Consider the following 26,028-nt stretch of genomic DNA (forward strand, 5'->3'; position numbering starts at 1 on the left):
CAGAGTAAGAAGTTAGTGTACTTAATCAACTCCAATTTGCAATAACAACAGATGAGCTTTTGCTTTGTCTCAGTGTTACCAATGGTGGTTATGTATTTATTTACTTCCTATTTACTCCTTGTGTTACTGTATGTATATATGCGGTGTTGTTTTGTTTTGGTTTTGTGTTACTGAGGATTGAATCCAAGGCCTTAGCACTGAGCTACACTTTTTATAAAAATGTTTTGAGACCGGGCATGGTGGTGCATACCTGTAATCCCAGCACTCAGGGGACTGAGGTAGGAGGATTGCCATGAGTTTGAGACCAGCCTGGGCTAAACAGTGAGTTTGAGGCCAGTTTGAACTATGAAGTGAGAACTTGTCTCAAAAATAAAAAATATTTTTTCAGACACAGTCTCACTGGGGCACTAATGAGACTGTGTCTTGAACTGGGCTTGAATTTTCTAGCCACCTTCCTTAACCTCCCAGAGTGCTAAGATTACAGGCCTCTGCCACTATGCCCAGATAGAGCATCTTATTTATACTCAGAGTGTCTCAAATTGGGCCAGTGGAAGCCTCTTCACGTTGGATCATCTTCTGACAGGCCTTCATTACACTCAGAATTTATTTTTCTCACTGGCACAACACGATTGAATTTTTTTGTGACAAAACTTTAAGCTAGTCACTTCTCCAAGGAATTTGTTTAATGGGGGAATGGAATTTAGAAATTAAGAACTGGATATTGATTACATAGAGTGTCATTTCTTCTCTGCCCAACAGACAAAATGTGGGAAGTACATTTTAAAATCATGAGTTCATGCTGCTAGGTAAAATTTAAAATTTACCCAATGGCCCATCACAATGGCACATGCCTGTAGTCCCAGCTACTCAGGAGGCTAAGCCAGGTGCATTGCCCAGGCAGTATAATAAGACCTGTCTCAGAGAGAGAAAGAGAGAGATAGACAGACAGACAGACAGACAGATAGACAGACAGAACATATACTGAAACCCATTATGAACTCAATTCATTCACAAGGACTGGTTGTTTAAGTCGAGTTGGTTGTAGGTCAAGACTATTTTTCCCCATAAGAAACGATAGAAATACCCATAATGCATTCCAAAGCTGTCAAAGTACCTCTGAACTAAACTTCTGATAATAAAAACAGGTTGCATAATGTACATAATTCACCAGAAATATAAAAAATTTCCCTTGTGTATTTACCAAAAAGTTATAAAATGTGCCTAGTTTAACAGAAACAACAATTTTTTACTGTACTCACCATTCAAGTTGACATCTTTGGCTTACAAGAAGGGAGGCTGAAGGGGAAGGTGGCTATTCTTTGGAAGGAGAGTTCTCTTCCCATAAGAATATCAGGAATCTGGCTCTCTGGTGTCCTTTCTCTCCTTGGGAGAGTCTGTGGTCCACTAAGACCTATTTCTGACTCAGTAGATATCAACCTTTTCAGAACTAAATACTGGTCTAAGGTTGTCTGTTTCTGTCTTGTCTTTAACACTGTTCTATAGTATGACATGATGTTGTCCTTAAGTGAATGCAACGATTGGTTTTTCTTCTGTCTGACTGGGTCTTCTCTACAAACGTTTATAGCTCTGTCCATTTTTTTCAGGATTTCCTTTATTTCATAACTTTGCTGCACTGATTGTTGATTCTCCCTCTCCTCTTCGCAAAGCTCCTCAGCTGCCACTCTCCATTCTCAGACAGAAGTTCTGAAATTCCCCTGTGGACAGCTCCTCTGAGTGTTCCTCAGTATCATCACTATCCACCTGCAAATCTATGGACTCTGCTATACTGACAGTGTCACTAAACAGCGTCAATTGAAGTCTCAGACTCCTCTGAACAGCCTTAAAATTTCCTCTCCTGTGTAATTTTAGGTCATACTTTCTTCCAGGCAGATCTCAGTGTCCTTAATTAGTGTTTCTCAATTAGTCCTACACAGGAAAAGACGCTATAATGTTCTTTTAGAGCTCTTTAAGAGTTAAATTTGTATCTGAGACCATTTGGAAGCACATAGGAACAGCTCCTTGGTGTAGAGTTTATTAAAGTTAGCTATAACCTGTTGGTCCATAGGCTGCAGTAGAGGAGTTATATTAGATGGGAAGAACTCAACTGAGAGCCATGAGAATTCTTCAGCCAATTCTTCTTCCAAATCTCAAAGGTGAGCAGGAGCATTATGCATGAGGAGGAGATTCTTAACTGGTAAACTTTTGTCCTCTGCATATTCTTAAGAGTAGGACAGAAAGCCTCCCCGACCCACTCAAAAACTGTACCACTGCCTAGGTTTTACATTAGATCTCCACATGACCCCTCGCGTATTCTTCACGTCTTAACACTCTAAGGGTTTCAGAGTGATAAACCAAGACAGGCTTTACCTGGAGGTCATCACTCCTATTGTCACATAGTAATAAAGTTAGCCTATCCTTCATAGGCTTGTGGCTTGACATTTTCTTGTCTTCTTGGATAATGTATGTTCTCTTGGCATTTTCTTCCAAAAAAAGGCCAGTTTCATTACAGTTGAAAACTTGATAAGAACAAATGCTGTTTCTCTGTGTCATCATTTTGAAGTGGTGTATGTAATTTTCAGCCACCCTCTATCAGCACTGGCTGCTTCACCACGTGTAATTACACTATGAACACCAGTTCTCACTTTAAAGTTGTTTAAGAACAGAATATATTTATTGAGAGAAAGAAAGCTTCTGTCCGAGAGAGAGAAAGAAGGGGTTCTGAGTGGGCTGCCAAGTACCCTGCCTTTTCTAGAGATATTTACAGAGCAAAATCACAAGGTAAGGCAGGTCCAAACTGGGGAAAAGTGAGAACCTGCAAGGCAGGTGGGCATGAGGTGGGACAGAACTATAGTCAACCAGTAAGATTTTGGTGTAATTGCTCCATTAAAACTGATTAAATTGGGAGTAAATGGTGAAGCAAGTCATGTAGCAAGTGGACACAAATATAGCAGAGCCTTTGCCTGTAGGGGGTCGGGTTAGTGGCACCTCTGGTTTCCTTCAGGTGATGGATACTTATTTAAAATATCCAATCTCTTGTGTTTACCCTCAGGGTGTGGCTGCTTTTGTTTTGTCTTTTGTCTTGAGATCTGGGCCACAGAAGGAAATGTCTGTCTCCTCCAAGGCTGCAAGATACCTGGTCTTCTGCACTGGCTTCTCTGAGGGGCCAGCCCTATCTGCCTGCCTATAATATTTTTATCTAACTCAACTGCCTACAATGTTCTTTCCTCTGAAGAAGTACTCCTAACTTCTGTGAGAGAGAATGCTTAATGACTTATCTGCCTCCTGCAGGCTGCAGGGGGTTGTAGTTGTCAATCAGCAGTCAGAGAGACCCTACAGAGGTTCTGTCTAACGGCCCTTGATAGACACTAGGCATTTTCAGTGAAACCTCCCCTAACTGGCACAGAATGTTTCACCATTATCACTCACTGGTGGATGATCCTTTATGAGATCTGCATCTATATCCCCTAGCTTTTTCACAAACTATAGGCTCAACTAGACTGTAACCTGCCATTTGCCTTTTTGCTTCATCCACACTAACAGCTTTTCTACGTCTTCTAACACTGCTAATTGTGACTTATTAATTTGAGTAACACCTTTAACAACACCAGGTTCCTTACACAAATCTTTTCTCTTTAAGATTGTTGAGATGATGGATTTCAACATGCTATACATATTAGTGAGATTATCGCACAAGCACGACTCTCATATTTCTCGACAATTTGCTATTTGCTTCTTTTTATCGTGATTGCTTTTTTCCCTTTCCTTCCTTCCTTGACCTTCATTTCTAGCCTGTGGGGGGCTTTTTTTAAATTTTGGAACTAGGGATCAAACTCACAACCTTACACCTGCCAGAGGAGTGCTTGTGCCACTGAGCTAAATCCCTGGCCCTTGGGGGCCTTTTTGATAGCAGTAATCATAATGATTATAAAAAATACCAAGCAAAATCATGTCCAAAAACATGCATCTGGGGTCAGAGTGATGCTTACTATGCTTACACATGCTTTTTTGGCATTGACACTTTGTTTATAACTGCACAAGCAACCAGCATTTGGTTCATAAATCAAGACTTTGGTTAGAAGTTAAACCTAAAAACTAGTCTTAACTCAAGTTGCTTGTATATGAGTCCAGTAATAATTCAAGAGTCCCCTGTAAATAAAGCATCTAATAAATATAGGGTTCCTGAAGGAAATAAGGTTTGCTTGTCTTCTGGTTAGTATGGAGAGAGGAGGTTGAAGAAGTCAATGGTGAGTAATAACTTAAAGCTGACTTCAAGAAGAAGGAAAGATGGCATATTGGTAGATTTATGACTCCATGGAAATACCAGACATGACCTAAAGTATGCAAAGTTAGGGGTTGAGGGACTGGGGATTTAGCTCAGCGGCATAAGCGCCTGCCTTGGAAGCAGGCAGTCATGAGTTCGATCCCCGGTACCAGTAAAAAGGAAAAAGACAAAAAAAAAAAAAAAAACCACCAAAGTTAGGGGTTGATCACTATTCACTACATGCCTTATATATGGTTTACTGTATTTTTCTTGATAAAAAATGTAAATACGTAATAAGTCCTAAATGAGTCACCTGATGGTTGTATAGGTACCATTTTACACTAGCAACAAATCAGTACATCATTGTCTATAATGGTGGAACGCAGTATACATATACTCTGGAAAACTAAGGGTCTATTTTTCTTTTAGAATTTCCACTTTACTAATCAAATGACATTAGAAAATAATCCAGCTCCTTGAAAAAAATATAAAAACTGTACAAGTGGGAGATTCTTATATGTTCCCTGTTTGAATTTGTATACATAGAGAAAAGAGCCTGAAGAATCAGAAAAACATCTTAATTCACTGTATCCATATTTTCTACAGTGAGTGAATCCTATTTAGAAAGAGAAAAAATATATACTTTCACATTTGGTCAGAAAAGTTTAAAAGCCTTGAGTGTGACGTTCTCAAAAACGTGAGAGGTAAAGAGAGCTGGCTGCACAGTATGAAGCGGAAAAACGGTCTCTCTTCCTGTTTTGAAGAACACCGAAGCAAGATAAGGAAAAACCAGAGAGATGACCCACAGTGTGGCTAGAGCGGCCCAAGAGAAGCCGGAACTTCCGGGGCGGGACTACTTAGTCCCCTCCCTTCCCGCTGTCTGCATGTGGCCTCCCGGCTCCTTTAAGGTTCGGTATTGCTTGGCACCTACTTATCTGGCTCTGAGACGGTGCCTGAGATTGGGAGTGCTCATGGCAAAAAGCAAGTTTGAATACGTGCGGAACTTCGAGGCTGACGACACCTGCCTCCCTCACTGCTGGGTGGTGGTGAGGCTCGATGGCAGGAGTTTCCATCGGTGAGCTGATTCGGCAGGGTACCGCGGGATGCGCCGGCGCTTCCGGGATCCCACACTTGCTCAAGCTCTGTGGTTACCCAAGTAACACGGCAGCCAATGAGCGCTCGGCATTGAGCGTCCCCCCCTGCCGGGCTGACCGTGCCTAGGCTCTTTAAGCCAGATGGTTAGAGTAGTTGCAAGGGACAGTGTGCTCCCTTGGTGGGAGCTGAACCGAAAAGGCCCCATCTAAATGAACAGGGATCAGAGACTACAAGGACCTGGGATTCATGGAGGATGAGGAGGGCGGAGAGAATCACTCTCTGGTGCCTACTTAAGCCCTAAGCTAACAGCCTTGCTGTTCTGCTGGGTAACTTTGAGTGTTGTTTAAAGGTCTGCGTAGTCTTGCAATGAGTAACAACGTACAGAATATCGTTGTTTCACTGCCAGTAACAGACCACATAAAATGAATTATAGAAAAAATAACAGGAAAATGGGAATTTAACTTTTTAAAAGGCTACTACTAATAACCATGGTAAGATGTATTGAGCACTTAGTAGGAATCAGGCATAATTACCCTTTTTAAAATCTTCCCTTAGTCTTCAGGACAACCCAGTGAGGTTAATGTGTCCCCAGTTCATAGAAAAAGAAATTGAGGTGTAGCAAGTATGTCCCTTAAGAATAAAAGTAAAAAGCTACATTTTTTTTGTACTGGGAATCAAACTCGCAGGTGCTTTTGCCTCTGAGCTATATCCCCAGCCTATAAAATACATTTCTTAAGGAAATGGATTGGGTTGTAGCTTGTAGTAGCACTGTTACAGGGTCTTCCTTTTAGAATCAACCTCACTGGCCTACGTTGCTAGTGACACTTTTCTATTCACACTCTTTTCTCTCTTATTCCACGAAGGTTTGCTGAGAAGCACAACTTTGTGAAACCTAATGACAGCCGTGCTCTCCACCTGATGACCAAATGTGCTCAGACTGTAATGGAAGAACTGGAAGATATTGTGATTGCATATGGACAGAGTGACGAATACAGCTTTGTGTTCAAGCAGAAGAGCAACTGGTTTAAAAGAAGAGCCAGGTAGTCCTGTGGGCTGCTTCCTTTCTTCGGTTGTTTCCTACCAGCATCTGTATTTCTTGGCTTTTAGACTACAGATGATGCCTGCAGGATTTGCAACTGCAGAGTGAATGTGTACTTCTTGTTTAGACTGTATTCGTTGCATCTCACACCTGAGCTTTCTGTAGACTTTGTTTTATCTCATTGTTTTCCTTCAGAGCCTTATCAGCTGAGCTTCTGAACTGATCTGGCATTGAACATTTAGAAAAGAAACACACCATAAAAATGTAACATGATTGACTCATACATTAGCTTTAGCCAGTGTCAGTCTCTACTATCATTTCAATATTATTTAAGTTTTTATGGAATGAAGATTTCATTATGAAGTGGAGAAATCTGATGTTTAATTTGGCAGTATTTTTAAATTCTTAATAGGACACAAAACATATCTTAGTGTGATTTTTAAAGAAGCAATTTCGGGGGCTGGGGATTTAGCTCAGCGGCATAAGCACCTGCCTTGCAAGCAGGCGTTCGTGAGTTCAATCCCTGGTACCGGTAAAAAAAGAAAAAAAAAAAAAAAAGAAAAAGCAATTACCTTCTTCCAAGACTAACAACAATACAAAAAAAGACAAAAAGATTATTGAATCGTAAATTTACATCACAGCCTACACAGAAAAATTTGAGCAAGTAATGAGACTAGAAGGTTAAAATGTATAGCCAAGATATTAAAATAGATTTTCTTAGCCAAATTTTTTTTATTCCTTGGCTTTCTAAGAAGTTATTGTAACCTTTTTGTTGTATCCACAGACCATATCATGGTGTTGAATTAATATCATACATTTTCTCTTCTCTTGTTCCAATATACTTTATGTTTGCAAGTAAGTTCATGACTCACGTGGCCTCCCAGTTCGCTTCCAGCTATGTGTTTTACTGGCGGGATTATTTTGAGGATCAGCCCCTCCTGTACCCCCCAGGCTTTGATGGAAGAGTTGTGTTGTATCCTAGCAACCAGACCTTAAAGGACTACCTCAGCTGGCGGCAAGCAGATTGTAAGTGGCACCAAATAAACAGATTTCAACCACAAATTCTGTGAAGAAAATGTGTCAGTCAGTTTACCGGCTTCCTAATGTTTTGTTTGAAATGCAGTATTTTTAAAACAATTTTAATTAATTAAAAATACTTGAAAATTTGGGAGATTTCATATAAATAGTTTTTAAAAACTTTTTTTTTTAAATCAGAGAGGTCTCAATTACGAGTCTGGGTTTTCACTTAGTGTCTGGCATAGCCTGTGCCATGGCAGCTGCCTTCCCGCCTACATGAAGCAGTCTTACAGTCCGTACCACTCCCTGTTGCTCCCCAGGGTCGCACACTGCTTTGTGGATTTATATTCACGCAGTCTCATTAGGTATTAGGATTGCAGGCCCTGCCTTAAAGCTGCTGTGATGATATCTGTGTAACTTTTACACAGATCGGAATGATGTAAGTCAAACAACTTTCAATGCATTTCTAAAATTAGTACCTGAGTTGACAGATTCATGTAAAATGTAAATGAAATCACCAAATAAAGTTACTTGGCGATGTTTTTCCTGCCTAACTGCTTCCTCGCTTTGTTTTCTGTGGAGGACACTAGGTAAATCCCTGCATGTCTGTGAGATCTGTAAAGTGGAGAGGGCAGGACTCCTTACAGTGTGACCGTTGAACAAAGATTCTGTGCATGTGAACTTTACTGTGTTGTTCTCCTCACAGGTCACATCAATAATCTTTATAATACAGTTTACTGGACACTTATACAACAATCTGGATTAACACCCGAACAAGCCCAGGAGAGATTAAAGGTATAAAGATTTTACTGCTTAGCTGGGGCAGTTTGCTGTAGTGTCCCCTGAATACCTTTTTAATGCTCCCTCTCTGTTCATCTTTAGCTCCCTTTATAGCTTCATTTTGGAAAGTACAAATTATAATGGTAACTGCTGTGCTGCCTGCTTGCTCTGCAAGCCTGGGTGAGTTCCCACGTTGTCAGTGTCCTCAGCCGGGAAGGGGATCGCCTGACAGTGGCGGTGCATTCCCACCTGCTGGCATTCAGCTCCAGCTGGGTACTGAGTGTCCTCTTTACAGGGCATGTGCTCTTTCTTGTCTCTTCGGGCCTCTGCCTGTTTCTTGGGTCTAGAATCCCAGTGTGTACTAAGAGTGCATGCTCTTTGTAGGGATCAGGTCATACTGGCATCATGCATCTGTTTAATATTTTTTTTTTTTACTGTCTGCCTTGCTTCTTTGTAAGTCAAATGTAGAAAGTAGTAGTTCCTACCTCATAGGTTTATGGTGAGAATTTAATGGTATGATACATGTAAAATGTAGACATAGGAAACGCACTCTAAGTGCTCGGTAAATACTGGTGTTTCTTAGTAGGAAACATGCTACTTGCGGGACAAGTGACTCCAAAGTGAGGTATAATGTAATAGCCCCCCAAGGACAATCCCTGGTTAGTCAGTGATTGCTTTTGTTAGTGTACTAAGAATGGAGACCTACATCACAACAATTGGAATACTAGTGGATATATCCAGTTTGAAAGAGCCAAGTTTATGTTTTGGTTGTTAGTAGAAAAATAAAGACAGCCTTCAACCTTGGACATTTTGTATAATCTTCCTAAGCTCAGTTTTCTCATCTTTAAAATGGAGATTGTGTAACGATAAAAGAAAGCTGAACATCAAGTTCATGTGCATATGAGATACTTAATTACTATTTACTCCAGCTCCTCACAGCCTGAACTTACGGAGCCAGCGTTTGTGACAGAGGAGAATGTTGTGAATGTGGATATTCAAATAAGATTCAGATTGTACTTCCAGTGAGAAGCCATCAGAGTGGGCCGACAGGCCGCACCCTTCCCCTTCCTTGTTTGTCAGGATCTAGGTGATACAGGCAGGCAGCACTCACGTGTCCTCCAAAGCTTTCTACGTCTATCCCTATTTCCGCAGGGAACCCTGGCAGCAGACAAGAATGAGATTTTGTTTTCTCAATTCAATGTCAACTACAACAACGAGCCACCGATGTACAGGAAAGGGACGGTGCTGATATGGCAGAAGGTAATCCTGTGACATTCAAAGGACAATGGGGATCAGGCAGAGGAAGAGCTGCGCCATCCCAGCCCTGGTCCCGCCTGCTGATAGGACTCTCGCTGTTCACATGAGCTAGGTCCTTTCAGAAGGGTTAGTCTGGGTGCTGACTTTGTCAGTCAGTTGTAGCCTACAATTTCCCGTTGCATAGATATAAGTAGTATAGGATTTTAAAATCAGCACACTTACTTTTCTGTGCCATAAGCTCTCAGCATATCAAGCATACCCTTTTTCAAAACGGGTACGGTAAACATACAAGAATTTTTGCATTCATAGACCATTTCAGAATTCTTTCTCCCACACTGAGAATATCACTAAATTCCTCTGTGCCTGACAGCTATAATCTGAAGCACTGAGATGTTGTGTGTAAGGGTTTTGTCACTTTCCGAAGAGTCTCCATTCACATTTACCTTAATGTTCTGTGATGAGTCTGTGCATTTACCCAAATCGTTAACTCCTTCCAAAATTTTCTGTCTCATCAGCTCTTGGATTAATGATCTTACTAATTCATTCCCTTCTGTATTAAATGTGTTTCTCTGAAAGGTATGTACAGAGCTGGTCATTCCACAGGCAGCTTCAGCTCTGACTAATCCACTATTTTCAAAACACAATTGTTTTCTGGCATGACTTGGAACTTGTTAATGCAGGTGGGAAAAGAGAAATACTTTTAATTCTACAGTCATTGCTGAGGAGGCACATAAAATCCCTTCTTTGTTCCCAACATCACTTTTTTCTTTTTCTGAGATGGGGCCTTGCTAAGTCACAAAGTTTCTTGGGCTACTTGCAAGCCACCTGTCTCAGCCTCCGAGAGCACTGGGACCACAGGTGTGTGCTGCCATGCCTGGCTCCGAGATTACTTTTTAAACTTGAGTAACGTAACCTGCATTAACATGTTTGTAATTGTAAAGAGACTGGTGTATGTTGAAAATCCTGGCAGTCAGGTGGAGATAAAAGCAAGTTTCCCCCACATCTTCCCCTTCTCTCCCAAACCCACTGTCAAGTAACAGTGTCATGTCACTGCTCTTACCTGTAGGTGGATGAAGTCATGACAAAAGAAGTTAAACTGCCAGCAGAAATAGAAGGCAAAAAGATGGCAGTGACACGGACCAGGATGAGGCCGGTGCCTCTGCACTGCGATATCATTGGTGATGCTTTCTGGAAAGAACACCCAGAGATCCTCGATGAAAACAGCTGACCCTTCACTCTAATCTTGGCATACTTAACCATGCAAGGCCCCCAGATCGCTTTTCTTTGGTGACCCTAACATTCTTGCCATCCAGAACACTGGGTCAGGGGGGACATGACTCCAGGTGGGAGGGAACAGGATGGAAGGAATGGGTAGGGTGATGCCTTTTGTCCTGCTTGAGCAAATCCCTCTTTTTGTGATGACAGAACATGACTTCTTTGAGTTTTTTCTTTTTTATCGCGGTACTATTTTTATAAAGGAAGAACTATTTCATGCCTTGTAGGAAGAATCATTTTTAGATTGTGACATAAGTCTTACAAAACCCCATCAGCTCTTTTCATCTATGATAGAAGAGGAGCCCAAACTTTACTCTCTCCCACCTGCTCTTACCTGGAGAACCCAGTGATTTTGAAGAATCTCATGTCTGCCACCCATGCGTATGCCTTCACCTTTGGCAGAGCCACAAATATAGCTTCATACTTGTCTGATGCCTCTGAATTTGCAAATTCTAGGGGAAGACGAAGGGCTTTGTGTCAGTCTCCAAATTTCCAGCTTTGGCTAAACAGATGAGTAATGGTTTCGCTATCCTTGGTGTACACATCCCATGTGTTGCTTTTATGGAATCCTCAGCATGATAACAGCATCTTCTTGGTAGGGCCAGTGTTTCCAAAGGCACTTGCCTCTTTCCAAGCAGAGGAGGATGTCTGCGAGAGAAGAAGATGTGTGACAAGGAATGAATCAGAACGAAGACACATGTACTTTCTGTCTTCTCTGGTACTTGCTTTAAAAGCTGTCTTCTTGTTGGACTTGGTGAAAAGATTCATAAACAGTCTGTATATAATCAGAACAATGAAATTTGAACTCCAGAGCAGAGGGGTCGGATGCCTCTTGGGTCCCAGGCTGCAGATGTTAGTGGAGTCAGTAGCTCCACGTGCCTCTGGGCCAATGGAGATCGGATCAGAACAGCAGAGAACATCAGTGTTAAGTGTTAGTCTCACGTTACCAAGCTGTTGGACTCTGAAATGGGAGGTCATGGGTTTGTGGTGGAATAACTCCCATTTCCTTCTGTCCTTGTTTCATATTTTAAAGGAAAATGATTATTTGGGTCTATTAACAGTTACTTAAGAGACCGCCCACATCCCAATGCCTGGTCTTGCTTTGCAGAATTTATAGCCAAGAAAATGTATTTTTCAAAGAGCAACGGCTGGCCTCATCCTTCACTAATTGACACCCCATCTGTCGATGCTACTTTTTTCCTTCCTGTTTTCCCCCCACTCCCCAGGAAGAGTTTGGGTTTACTAATTGCAAAAATCTCTTTGAGAAAAAAACAAGGACTAAAACTCCCTGGGCCTTCTTACTGATTTATTTCATAATACAAGCAGTATGTAAGTGACTTCTGTGTCTCTCTTTGGTGAGCCAAGATGCTATCCCCTTATCACAATAGGTTCACACTTAAGAGATTGAAAAACACTTACTTGGAAGTCTAAATGCCCATTTGAGGTTCCCTGAATATTTGGGGCTCAGCAGTCTGATGTTTTACCCCAGAGACTTTGGGCTTCTGGTGCATATGGTTGATGTACTGTATAACTGGACAGACAAGGCCCTCAGCATCCTGATAGTCTAATGAGCCCAAAACAATGTAACTCTTGATTGGAAAATTTCACTTAATGGTAAATTGATAGCATTTTATATCAATTATTTACAAGCAAGTAGACATTAAGCTATAAAGTTTCAGGACTGATCGACCTAGAGAAAATATTTGTCATAATAAATCCAGGTGGTTCTGTAGCTTTTGAGTTTTGTTCAGGCAGAGGTTTTAAACAGAGTAATAAACTGGGTTTAATACAGTGCCATAAAGAAACCATTAAAATGCCTAGAAGTTGCTGCCTGATTGTTTTTATCTTTGCGGAGATACTTATTCATTCCGGAGTGTAATTCACTGTTGCATATTAATTTTTATCTTGCTCTCTAAGGTACTCTGTAGTATTCTCTTGGTCTTTTCCAAACGTTAAGGAAACAAGTACACACACACACACACACAAAAAAAAACCCAGCCAATGCAGTTATTGCTGGTTGACAACTGGGAGAGCAACTGCAGTTAGAAAAGTGATTTTTTTGTGGTTTGTAAGGGACTGGGAACATCTCTGCCCTATTGGGTAAGGAAGTAATAATTGTATCTAGAGGCGACTCATTTTAACTTCCGAAAACAAGTACTGTGATGATGGGAGGCTAGAGACTAAGAACTGGAACAGATCAGATCTTGGGAACCCACAGCTCCTCCAGTTCTTTACCAATGCTCAGAAAATAGCAATAAAATTATTTTTCCATTTCTCCATCGTTAGTACAAAGTTCTTTATTCATAGGTAAAGGAAATATGATTGCTGCGGAAAAGCCCAGATAGGCTAAATAACCAGAGCCTAGGAAGGCTAAGCCCACCCCTTCCCCCAGTAGAACTCAGGATGAAAGTAAGTTGAGACCCTCCTTGTCCCTTTCCCGCCCCTTCCCTCCCGTGCAAGCTAGGAGTACTTGCAGTACCAGTGAACAGGCAAACGCCCTATAGGACGTTAACCTGCAGATCTCGGGATCCACCCCGGGAAGTCCGGGGTACTAACAAACACCCCAAGTGATAATGGCACGGACGGGAAACACTTCATTAAAGCAGACTAGGCGTTAATTAGTCTGGCGTTCACCTGTCCAGGGTCGCGGCCACGCGTCACACCCCCACCCCGGGAAGGGCCCAGCGCGGACCGATGCTGCCCCCCGGCGGCCGCGCCGGTGTGGTGCGGCTCGCGCCGCGGCTGCGCAGTGCCGCCCTCTGGCGGCCCCGCGGCTTCCTCCCATCGGCCCCGGCTTGCGCGCCTTTCAAACATGGAGGAGCGCGAGCGGGGGGCGAGGTCGGCTCGCGCCGGGAGCCCCGCGAGCCCGCCCAGCCCGCGGCTGGATGTCAGCTCTGACAGCTTCGACCCGCTGCTGGCCCTGTACGCGCCCCGCCTGCCCCCCATCCCCTACCCCAACGCCCCCTGCTTCAACAACCTGGCCGCGTACGAGAGCTTCCTCAGGACCGGCTCCCGGGGCGGCGGGCGCGGGCGGGCGCGGGGCGCGGCCGCGGGCTCGGGGGGCCCCGCCGCCGCCGCCGCCGCCGCCGGAGCCTCGGGCCGCAGCCGCAGCCGCCGCCGCGCGGACGCCCCGGCCCCGGACCCCGAGCGCATCCAGCGCCTCCGTCGCCTCATGGTGGTCAAGGAGGAAGAGGACGGCAGGGCCGGGGCGTCCAGGCGGGGCCCGGGTCGCAGCCGGAAGGCGCCGCGCAACGTGCTCACGCGGATGCCCCGTGAGTCCGCGGGCCGGCGGGCGGGCGGGCGGGCGGGGGCCGGGGTCTGCGGCCGGGGCTGGCAGCGGGGCGGCGTTATTGGGGGGCGGGGGCTGGGGAAGGTTTGCAGCTACTGTGGGCGACGTGAGGAGGGTCCGCTAGGGTGATGGGCCGCGGGGAATAGCCAGTGTCTGCGGGAGCCTAACGGGAAGAGTGGCCGTCAGGAGCCCCGGGAGGGTCTGCAAAGGAAATCGGGGTTCACGCAGGTGTCCACAGAGGCGATGAGCCCGCAGAGAGGGTCTGCAGGAGGCATGGGGGTGTCCCGAGAGTTTGAGGGACATCACAGGTATGCAGAGATGGTGAGAGGTCTTGGGGAGCGTAGACAAGAGTAAAGGGAAGAAGGTTTTTGCAGAAGTTACGGGGGAGAGCACAGTCGGGACTCGGAGAGTGGTAAGTGGGATCTGAGGCTCAGATGGGCTGTAGGGAGATCTGCCCAGATAGCACCGGGAACATCATTTCACAGTCCCTACCCAGGAAGTGACAGTTCCTTTTGGGACAGGATCAGCAGGACAAGGACTACAGGGGCTTGGTACACATGTGTTCACATTACTAAATACAAGTGCTGAAAGGCAGCAGGCACAGAATGCCACTGAGACACGGCACTGTGTCACAGCCACTCCGCCTGGCCGGGTGCGGGACTGTGTCTGTCAGGCTCCTGTTACCATATGCGCAGGTTATTTTAAGTTCTGGAGGTGTAAATGGCACAGGGGAATTTCTTGGAGCTTCCTAGATCCTTAGAGTAAAGCTGTAAACAGCAGAGCTTCCAATGTGTGAGTTAGGTCTTGTATACATGGAATAAAAAACAGCCCAGGGTTATATCTTTCATCATCCGGCAACCAGTTCTGACATCTGCCCGGTGAACACAATGACCTACTTAGCCATTCAAAGCATTTGTATGCTGATAACTAAATCGTGACATTTTGAAAAGAAGGGTTTGCTAAGTGAAATACCGTTTCGCTTCATTCCTAGAAATTTATTAGGAAAAACATCCTGAAAAGACTTGTGGTGTTGCAGGTGCCTTTGTTGCTTGACTTATGGTGCTAGAGCACCCCAATCCAAGCTCGAATTTACCCTAGCTTTCCTGATCTTCAGGAACAGGAGGTGTGTATGTTCCTAAAATAAGAACAGTCTCTGGAGTTTGAGTGTGTTTTTTGCCAGTTTGCTTGTTGAAATTCACTCCAAGTCTCAGATTGTAACATGTATTTCTCTCTATCAGTTGCCGCTTTGCTACCTGTATTGTCAAGGGAAAGAAATATTTCTATTTGGTAGGTGGTTTTAGCTTTACCATGAAGCCCTTTTCTGTAGTGGCAAGACAGTGTGTGAACAACAGCTTTGTCGACTTCCTATGATTAAATATTTGCCTAGAATTAACACCTCAGAAAATGTGTACTAGTCACTAAAAAATTTAATCGTGGCTTTAGAAATAGTTGGATACACATGATACAGACAAGTTGACATCAAAAAGAGACGACCTTCAGAAAACAAGAAAATGATAGAACTGTGGGCGAAGATTAGATTATTTAAAGAAAGAGATTCTCTGTGAGAAGTGAGCTGTAGCTATTGAAGTTACTGATGAGTATGATTGAGTACATTTTTTAAAAACTAGACTCCTCGGTGTAATTTATATGTCGCAAAACTTATTATTTTAAAGTGAATTTCCACAAATGCACGGAATCTCCCTAGGTTTGAACACTGCCTCCTCCAACTTCTGGCTGTTTACTTTAGGCTGCCTGAGTGCTGTGGAGCCTCAGGTTCCTGATGTGTAGAAGGAAAACAATGATAGACTCCATCAGTCATTGTGAGGCTCAAACTGGTTAACACATTTAAAGCATTTACAACAGTCATGTTGCCTGGTAGTTATGGAAACTTTCAATGAATGGTAAATGCCACCGTTATTTTGGGTTGTGGCGGTTATTATTTTTAGAGTGTCACAGTTATACGCACCAAGTCAGAATGCATATAACTTTTCTATATTGAGAGTTGGCTTAGTTGTTTGCTCAGAAGTGACTTTGAGCAAATTACTCCAATCTTTCTGAACCTCAATTTCCTTTCTATAAATTGGGCTGACATAGTAGTACTTATGTGTTAGGATTGTTGTAAGAATAAAATAAAATAATACATGTAAAGTTAAGCTTAAAAGGCATCAGGCCTGCTAATAGGTGATGGTGATGATGGCAGTTGTGAAAATGTGCTAGATGTGAGTGAGGGGAGCTAGGGAACATACAAAACCAGTCGTCGATAAGGTCCTAGACCAAATTGTGCTGTGGGAAGAGAAAGGACAGGGCAGTTTGCAGTTTTTGAGAATCTATTGTCCAAACCTAGTAATGGCCTCTCAGGGAGCAGGGAGAACAGGCTAGAAAAGACCTGAATGTGGGTGTATGTGGCCCAGGAATAGTGCCAGTACAGAAGGGGACCTCAAAGAGTAACTTTCTTCAAACATACGGCAAATGCTTTCGTGTCATACTCAGTTTTGGGAGGCTGCACGTCTCGTGGAGTCTGGCTCAGGCATGGTTAGAAAGAGCAGGGGTCTGACTTAGAATGGAGAGCTCGTTTCTGCCCTTACTGGTGGCTCTCATAGGTGGTGCTAGTGTTGTATTTTTGATCACACGAGCAGAGAAATGTTTTCTAGAATTAACACTGTATTCCTCCTTTGGAGGAAAAACAAATTAAGAGAAAATTAAAGAGTTGAAATATCTGCATTTGCCATTTGTGTTTAATTAGAATAAGGGGCCGTTGTTAGGATAATGCTTGCCTTTTCTGTCCATTTGGGAGCACTGGAGAAGTACTTTACATGGCCCTCTGTTTTCAAGTTAGAAAAGAAACAGTTTTTCCATTCTTTGTAAAAGCACAGATGTTGGGAATGCAGGGAGACAGGCACGTATGTAGGCAAAGGGAATAATCCAGGCAATGTGATCAGTTTCCAAGAAATTGAATTATAGAGGTTTATTCGTAAGTTAACTAGTCAGACCAAGGTTCTCTTCTTCCTGGCCAAGGTTGCTGTTTGCCTCCAGCTGTATTTTACTGCCAGATTTTCATTCTGCAACAAATTCCTACTTTCACCTATTGAGTAATTTTCTTCCAATAGTATTTGCTTTCATTAATCATGGTCATCAGCTATATGTCAATGAATAAGGGATAAAGTAGTCAAAAGGAACCAACTTAGTTATCCAAATGAAATGCTGGACTCTTCTCTATTAAGCCACTAGAATCAAGAGAGAGGTGTGTCTTTTGTTTTATTTTATTTTACTTTGTTTTGTTTAGTAACGATGAAAAGTATTCTCCGAAGAATTTTGCCTCACAAATTTGAGAGAAAAAAGGCAGTCATTGTGTGTTAGGGTTTTGTATGTTTGTTGGAGAGGTGAGTGGTATTCTTTTGAGAGATTCTATGCGCTAAAGCCAGTATATTGTGAGAGCTAACTTAGCATGAAGTAAGAAAAATCCATCTCCTCGCCATAGTTCTGAGAAAAGAAGTTCGTAGTGAAAACTGAAAAATTGTAATCCCATTATTCTTACCATGAAGTTGGTATAGTGCTGTTTGCATGTGACTCTTACTAGCGATCTCCTAGGAGCCAGATGCTCATGCGCAGGGGTCGTTTGTACCATCAAGGGCTGGATTACAGCCACTCCTTTTCCTCCCAGTGTCAAGATTGTGTGCATTGTAACACCAGGGACCCCAAGAACTTATTTATGGCATAGGTCAGATTGTGGGTCCAAAAAGCCATTCTGTTTGAGAGCATGGCTGTATTAAAGGCAGATAAGTTACACAGTTCATTGGCTTCAAAAACATGATCAAAATTTTTGGTATCTGTTTCTCGAGAATTATGCTAAAAAAAGAATTGTCTTAAGGTGTAGAAATGAGAAGAATCTAGCTGGTGACATGTACAGTTAATGTGGTATTTTTTGTTCACAGAAGTTTTTAAGTGATGATACATCTTAGAGTCAGGGACTGCACAGAAAAAAGGACATATTTACAGCTGCCCGTGCATATGATTTACCCACCTTCTGTTGGAATCTCTCTCGTGTCCCTGCGTGTTGGCTGTGCAAGTCACTGTCACTCACTGGGCCTTCTGGTTTTGACAGTGAGGTCATTCCTGTGCTTGCTGCCTTGTTCTGCTGGACATGGTTGGATGCTCAAGGCCGTAATGTTGTTGCTGTCCTGACTGTCCCTTTGTTGCAGTGCACGAAGGCAGCCCCCTGGGAGAGCTCCATCGGTGCATCCGCGAGGGGGTAAAGGTGAATGTTCACATCCGCACTTTCAAGGGACTCCGGGGCGTCTGTACCGGCTTCCTCGTAGCGTTTGACAAGTTCTGGAATATGGTAATTACTCTTTCTCAAGGGGGATGGAGAATCTACTAGAGATTAAATATTTTATATGTCTAAAGACCTGTGTAGCCTTATTAAGCAAAACTACGTAATAACTTCTCAGAACTAAAACCTTTACGCACTTTTGGACAATAACAACAAAAAAATATTTGTATTGCCTCCTTTATTTTTATTTCCACCTTCCTCGAGGCAGTATAGTTTTGCTCCTCCCTCCCTCCTAGAGACATTAGGCGGTATCTGGGGGTTTTTTCAGTTGTCACATCTGCGGGACAGGAAACTGGTGGTATCTAGTAGGTAGAGACCAGGGATGCCGCTAAATCCTACCATGTACAAGACAGCCCCCAACAAAGAATTATCCAGCCCCAAATGCCATTAGTGTCAAGGTTGAGAAATCCAGCCTGCAGGAATAATTATCCGGTTTAGTGATTTTAAATTTATCTCCTGCTAATCATTCTTTTACTCATTTAAAAATCTTCATTGGTTTCCCACTTTGGCTGGACCTGGTGGTAGGTACAGGATTTGGGAAGAAACAGATGTTAACAAGCAAAACACTTTGTGAGAACTTCACTTATGAAGACTGTGCCACACGCTCCCAGCATGATAGAAGCGTCCTGTCTGTCTCGCTAGACATTAGTAGGAGGGAAAGAGCACGTGCTAGCGCAGCTGTAATATCTGACCATTAACACAACTCCCAGGATTTCTAGTGCTTTTGTTCCATCTCCAGCTTTCCTTCTCCCGGTGCTGTACCCCCATCTGTTCATCCTCATGTCCTGTTACTATCCCATCTCACAAATGAAGAGATTGAGTTCAGAGAACTGAAACATTGGACCCAAGTCACCGGCTCAGACTTTATCCTGAGTCTTTTTTACTCCTAAGACCATGTTTTCAACCATTATGGAATTTGAATTCTAGCTTCAAATCTTGGGTGTAGATTTAAATCCCAGCTTCACTACTGGGTAACTTTGGTAATGACTCTGAACTTCATCTATCTCCCTGTAGGGGGAAATACTTTCTTACTTTAATTTTACCTGTGAGGAGAAAGGATTTCAGGGAATACACTTGTTGATAATGATGATACTAACATTACCAACTTTTATTTGTAGGATGATTTGCCTTTTTCAGAGTAATTTATGTTACATAATCTCATTTGACCCTAGCAGTTGTTCTGTGAGGTTGAGCTCAGAGAACTTACCAGTAATTCTTCCTGTAACTCTGCTTAATCTTTGTTAATTGTAGTCATAAGATACAGAAATCGAGGAGGGTAAAAAAGCAGTAGTATTTCTCAAAGTGTGGTCTACAGCCGTCCTGCATCAAGATCTCTGGGGGTTTCTGGCTTAAAAGGTTTTGGGGCCTCATTTCAGACCTACTGAATCAGAGCCTTAGAGAGTAGCCTTGGATTTGTATTTCAGTAAGCTTCCTGGATATTTATGTACACTGAAATGTAAGTCCCTCTATCATGAAGTGATAAAGAACCTTACCATGCGTTGGAGAAACTGTCGTGATAGCAATTCGGAAGGCCTAAGCAGAAAGTGCTGAGTATTGCCTTTTTTTTTTTTTTTTCCATCCAAGAGCTCAGTTACCTGTTTAGTTCTGCTCCATTTAGATATTCTGCCTTTTTTCCCCAAAAAAGTTTTAACAGTAGTATTTTTAATTCTGCTTCCTTTTTTCCCTTTGGGTTGCTCCTCTAGGCACTTACTGATGTGGATGAGACCTACAGAAAACCTGTTCTAGGCAAAGCATATGAACGGGATTCTTCGCTGACTCTCACGAGGGTAGGTAGTCCCCGATCTCCTTCCCAGCTCACTGACCCAGTCAGTGAGGTGTCCTGGAGAGAAACCCCTACCCCCAAACCAAGTGTGCCAGTACGGAGTCTTCGTTAGTCTCGCCTGTCATGCTGATCTCCAGTGCCTCTGGGCTTCTAACTGGCATATCTGAATCACGGGTTACCTCTAGTATAAGATGTGAAAGGCTTCCAGCTTAACATCACAGAAATACGAAGGTGCCTTTTCTCTTGATGCTGATCTGAGTTATGGCTAGAAATAGAAAAGTTATTACTAGCTTGTTAAAAATTGAAATGCAAGGAGTCCAAAGAGCATAATTAAGAAAGCTGCTTTTTTCTCTAAATAGAAAAGAGGGATGTTGATGGGTGGAGAAAAGGCTAATATTTTCATTGCTTTCCTTGTAGCTGTTTGATCGGTTGAAACTACAAGATTCTTCCAAGAAGGAAGCAGATTCAAAGTCTGCAGTAGAAGACTCCACTCTGTCCAGATACTCGCAGACATCTACTTGGAAGGTGGCTTCAGTCTGGGGACGAGGAGACACCGACCGGGGCTCCCGCAGGCGTTCCCGTTCTGTTCCTTCTTCCCTACAGGCATCTGCTAGGGAGGAGTCCAGGTCTGAGCTGTCAGGGAGGACTACAAGGACAGAAGGGTCCAGTGTGGGAGGTACCATTTCCAGGGCCACCACCCTTTCCCGGGGACAGCCCCGTAAGAAAAAGCGAAAGCCCAAGGTGGATTACCAGCAGGTATTCACTCGACACATAAATCAGATTTTTATTCGAGGTGAGAATGTCTTGCTGGTTCATCTTGCACAGTAACCAGCTCAGCTTCCTTTGAGCTTTGGTTTTTAGGTATAAAATGCATGAGTTACTACTGTGCTATATCTTAGTATCCCAATAAAACTTGAGTTGGTATGATTCCCTGTGGTCCGGCACATGCAGAGGACAGAGCAGGCTCAAGCCTCTGGAAGATGAGCTCAAGGAGAGGACAGGCCTTGGGAGGGTGGACATTTGAGTGAATATCAAGGCAGAAGCCATGCATAAGTACAGCATGCATCTGACTGGGTGTCATGGTCTACTTCAGTCACACATGCCAAATGTATAAGATTTTGTACTTAGGGATCACAGTATGAGTGGAATTCACTCTTCAATGACTATGGAAAGAAACTATCTCAACGCATGATCTCATTTTGAAAAGCTAGTGCCCCACACACTCATAAATTTAATTCGGAGAATAGCAGTGTAGATTGTCCTGGATCCCTGCACCCACCTCTTGTAACTGATCTTTATATTTTGCTCAACACCATTCTCTCTCACTGAAGAAATGAAATGTTTTGAGTATCTTTAAGGTCCAGGAGAGTTACATGGGGTAAAATTGAGATAGGGTGTGCCCCAAGTAGCCAGCGATGAGTGCGCTGTCTTGGTCTCTCTCCCTGCTGTGGAAGGGAGCACAGGACCTCATCGGTCTTCCCCTCACCAGAGGTAGCCTCTGCAGATGACAAAGCGGAGGAGACGGTGATTTGTGTGCGGTGGCTGTCGTCCTTCATGCTGACTTCTGTGGCATGGTGCTAGTGCATGTCCCCTGTGGTATTGCCCCTCTGTATATAACAGAAACTGTCCCATGCGCTTCGTAGCAGGAGACTGTGACTGTCATGCTAGCTTCGAAGGGTTTGGCATGAACTCTGTACTACACCTGAATCACCCGGCTGAGAGTCTCCTTTCCACACGGGCTGGCCTCGTGTAGTCTCTCTCAGAATGGTTTACCTTGAAGCAGTGGTGGCGGTTCTATTCCCTGGAGTCAGTGTTTACAGGAGCTGCTCCTACTTAAACTGTGCTATTACATGCTTTCTGAATCACCAGTGCAGAATAGGCTGCATCTTGACACAGACTGTTAGGCAATACTGACTTTTTATTTTGTTTGTATATGTTTTGTCTTGGATAACTTATATTCAAAGTGGGAAGAAACAGCTAACTGGTTAAAATGTATGAAAAAGATATTTCCCCTGTTACATTTGTTGTTTAGGTTGAGTCTTCTGAGACACAGGTGAATAAGGGTTAGGGAGCTGGAATCCCTGGTTCTTCCAGCTAAACTGCTGGTTCATTAGACAAGTAAAGGTGAGCAGATTTAACCCCTCTGTGCCTCAGTTTCCCCTGTCAAGACACCTACCTCACTAGGGCATTGTGACAAAAAATTTTAGGAAGGCATTTTACAATCTCCAAATGTGTTTTAAGTGCCATGAGTAATTTTTACTCTATTTCACAGCTCTGTAAGAATTCTACATCTTATGAGCAGGGCAGGTGCTAAACAAGGAAGAAGTGTTCCTAAGTGTCACATTGGGCCCTAGTAACGATCACCAGAAGGCAGTGAAAACTTGAGCAACTAGTTTCCGTGTTCCATTCCTCCACCCAAAGGGACAGTGGAAGGGATGAGAACATCTTCTGGAAGAGGACAATGGCATTGTGGTTTCTTTTGCTGCTCTCCCCACATCCCAGCCCTGATGTATTTCTGATAATTATCAGGAAGATTTATACAATACCAAAGGGAAAATGAGTATCCAAAAATGGCACATCCCCAAAGGGGAATTTGTGGGAGTCTTTATTTATTTACCGTTAATTTGTTTTTATTTGTAGATGTATTTGAAAGTACACTTTAGAGTCATATGAGGTGCACTAAAGTTTCTAAGAGATTCCACTTACAAACTAAAGATCACAACTGTCTTTGTAATCTGCCAGTCTAAACTCTGTTCTCATTAGTGGGTCCAGCAATCTTAATTCTCAAATTAACAGTATTTCATTAGATCATCGGGCAGTGCTGCGTGCATCTCCTTGCTAGCTGCCCCTGCCAGCCTCATGTCTGCCTCTTTGTCCCTCAGTTAGAAGCTGTGATACTCTATTTTCCCAATAAAGTAGAAATTTGGAATAAAAACAAATATAATTTCCATTGCATTCCATTGCCTTATTAAATCTAGACTGATTTATTTTAAACACATATAAGTTTTTATGTTTATGTATAACTTTCTTGTGTGCACATAATTTTTCTCCCAACATGACATGAAAAAACTTTGAACTGTGTGCTGTCTTATGTGCTATATTGCCCCTGTTTATTTGTGTGGTTTAAGCAACGCTCCTAAATGAGTATTATTTAGTAAGTGTACTGTTTTGTATAAAGCATGATAATTATTTTTAGAGAAGTCCATTTTTTAAAATTCTGCCTTTATTATTGGAAAGTTTTTCAAAACTGAAAAAATAGACCCGAATAATGTATTGCTGCTTGAAAATTGTAACCGTCTAGGTCATTATAATAAATTGCTAGGGTTGACTAGGGAGGTAGCTCGGTGGAGGTATATGCTTTGCATGTGTAAGGCCATGAGTTCGATCCCCAGCATAGTAGTTGATTGATTGATTGATTGATTGATTGATTGATTGTAAATTGCTATGGAAATAATTGACATTTTCCCAGGAAAAGGGGAAATAATGGTAGAGAATCAGAAATCACTGGAGGGCCTACACAGCTGAAATGCAACAGAACAATGCCCCAGGCATCAGGGTAGGGAAACTTGTTAAGAATAGCATCTATTTTGGAACATCCAACTTGGTTATTCAAAGAAATCTCTAGACAATGACTATGTTTTCAAGACAATTCACAGGGCAGACCTGTGCAGTTGGCAGGTGTTCTTCTCTGATGTACCAACTTAGTTAGACGATGACAGGTGTTAAGAAGTGCAACATAGAGTTTTGTACCCAGAACAATTTCAGGTGCCAGTCTTTGTACGCAGCAGTGATTCTTGTGCTCTCCCATCAGTAGGACATGTACTTAGGTTGTTTGAGTCAGTACCTGGGAAATGTTCACGCTTCCTGTTGTGTATGACCAGAAACAGGCTAATTCTGAAACAGTCGGAGTCAGCACATCTGAGGCAGGTGGCTTTGGGCTGGTCAGCACCTCGCTGTCTGTTCATGATGTGTGTCCAGTCCAAAGCCTGGCAAACATGAGATTTCAATGTGGTGCATAGAAATGGTCACTGTGGTTGTTGCGGGGTCAGGAGCAATTCTGTAGGTCCTTGTGAAGCACAGTGTACCTTTAGAGACTGTCAGGCTTGAAATGTGATCTGCCCTCATTCGCATAAGCCTCACAGACATTTGTATGTGCCACTTCTACCCCTTAAGAAAAAAGAAACAAACGGCAAGGGGACCGAGACATGCAGGGCGAAGCTGGAGGGCGGGGAGAGAAGATGAAAACAGAATGCAGCTGTGGTGTGTACCCATACCAGCTCCCCGTGAGCAATGTAATCGTGTACTACAAACATGTACTAATAAAAATGGGAAAGAAAGAGAAATAGAAACCTAACTTAGTAGAAAGTGGGTATATGTATTTCTGAATATACTATTTCCACAGCAGCCAACAAGGGCAAAGCTGTGAAATAGAATTGGTTCTGTAAATTACTTGTTAAATTTTCTCTGAATTTTACCTTTAGGAAAAACATTAAAAATCATTCTAAGACAGCTGGCTGCCACCGGTGCTGCCCCAGAGCTTTGCATTCTTTTGTGTGTTTTCCATGAGTGAAGTGACTGCTGTGGGAAGGTCAGGGTTCATGGAGGAGAAGAGAATCACAGGATGAATATAATAGTTTGCAGTCCTTGTAACTTTTCTTTTTCTGTACCGACCACATATAGAAAGCAGTCGGCCCCATTTTAGAAGCTTATGTTCGCCAGCTTATGTTCTTTCTTTTCCCATAGGTTTTTCTTAGTGCATGTGAAGCAGAGACATCTTATGTGGGCTTGTGTTCAAAGGTACACAGTCTGTCGGCACTTTGTGGCAAATTCAGTTGATGGGTTTAGGATGTGCCTTTGGGGTTCCTAAACCGATTTTCAGGGCACTGAAGAAGGGTTGGGGCTCTTTTACCCTTACTGTTTTGAGCATTTTTCAAATGTTAGTATGTTCCCTTGCACTCTTATAATTAAAATGAAACCTATCAAGGAAGGGTTTGGATGGTTCAAAGATCTAGGGAAAGAAACATAACACCTAACACCTTCGATTGGTCTTTTATTTATTTAGAAAAAATAGTTTAATAAGCTGCCAGAATCAGTGCTCCTTTAAAAACATTCTCTGAAAAGATGAGAACTGTCCCTTAGGAAGGTTATAAAAGCTACTCCCAGTACATTGCAATTGCTTTTGATTTTAGTTTTTTGCAGCAAATGTCTGATGTTGTTTTTAGAACTGTAAAAAAAAAAAAAGTTTGCAAATGTTTTCAGGGATATTATTTGAACTATGATTATCTGACTGAGTTATGTTGAGCTAGGTTCTAGGGCACCTATCCACTTCTTTCTCTGTTGTCCTGACGGTTAAACAGCCATGCTTTTAAAAGCGATTGGCTCACTCTGTACTGACATCTGAAGACATCAGCCTCCTATTTGGCAATATTGACTTAACTAAGTTTTCTAGACAAGCCTAAAGTTGGGTTACTCTCTGTTTATAGTTTCACTATTCATATACTAGCTGCTAGAAGAAAAATCCTTTGACTGTAATCTCATTTTTATATTACTCCTGATCATTTGGTTAACCAAATCCTTTTCTGTTTGGGGAAAAATTGCTGCTAGTTACCTTGGTTTGCAATGTTCTGCTTCAGGTATGTATCTTATGAAGGTCTGAAACTTTAATAAATATGATTCTATTACTGTACTGACTGCTTTGTTACTGGTAATTTAGGGGACAGCGGGGAGGAGTCCATTACTAGGAGACCCCACCTAGAAAGTTAAAAATACTAGAAGCGTTCTTGCAGGTTTATTATGGTGACCTTGTACCTTCTTGCACCAAGGCACATACGTCTAGATCACCATCCTTGAAGGATTTTCCCCCTAAGTTTACGGCTAGAAAAAGGGTTTGCGCTCACATTAT

At 42.8% G+C, this 26,028-nt stretch overlaps 2 protein-coding genes across 4 annotated transcripts; both read left to right on the forward strand.

Annotated features, from left to right (window-relative positions):
* Positions 1-5,111: 5,111 nt before the first annotated feature.
* Thg1l (tRNA-histidine guanylyltransferase 1 like) lies at positions 5,112-13,003 on the forward strand. 3 transcript variants are annotated; one of them, XM_003473314.5, is made up of 6 exons: positions 5,112-5,336; positions 6,220-6,396; positions 7,252-7,421; positions 8,119-8,207; positions 9,345-9,452; positions 10,516-13,003. In XM_003473314.5, exons 1-6 carry the CDS (start codon positions 5,146-5,148, stop codon positions 10,675-10,677), a joined length of 897 nt encoding a protein of 298 aa, XP_003473362.3. In that variant the 5' UTR covers positions 5,112-5,145; the 3' UTR covers positions 10,678-13,003. The 3 variants fall into 3 exon arrangements, with proteins under 3 accessions (XP_003473362.3, XP_023422253.1, XP_023422254.1); XM_023566485.2 differs by lacking the exon at positions 5,112-5,336 and having other exon boundaries at positions 6,242-6,396; positions 7,256-7,421; XM_023566486.2 differs by lacking the exon at positions 5,112-5,336 and having other exon boundaries at positions 6,330-6,396; positions 7,347-7,421.
* A 491-nt stretch (positions 13,004-13,494) lies between these two features.
* Positions 13,495-25,812, forward strand: Lsm11 (LSM11, U7 small nuclear RNA associated). The gene is made up of 4 exons (XM_063230709.1): positions 13,495-13,996; positions 18,213-18,352; positions 20,047-20,130; positions 20,544-25,812. The coding sequence occupies exons 1-4, from the start codon at positions 13,537-13,539 to the stop codon at positions 20,952-20,954; spliced, it is 1,095 nt and encodes a 364-aa protein (XP_063086779.1). The 5' UTR covers positions 13,495-13,536; the 3' UTR covers positions 20,955-25,812.
* The last annotated feature ends 216 nt before the right edge of the window (positions 25,813-26,028 follow it).

Source organism: Cavia porcellus, unplaced genomic scaffold, assembly GCF_034190915.1.
Source record: "Cavia porcellus strain 051 isolate PalLab524CR breed Dunkin Hartley unplaced genomic scaffold, mCavPor4.1 scaffold_19, whole genome shotgun sequence".
Classification (NCBI taxonomy): Eukaryota; Metazoa; Chordata; class Mammalia; order Rodentia; family Caviidae; genus Cavia; species Cavia porcellus.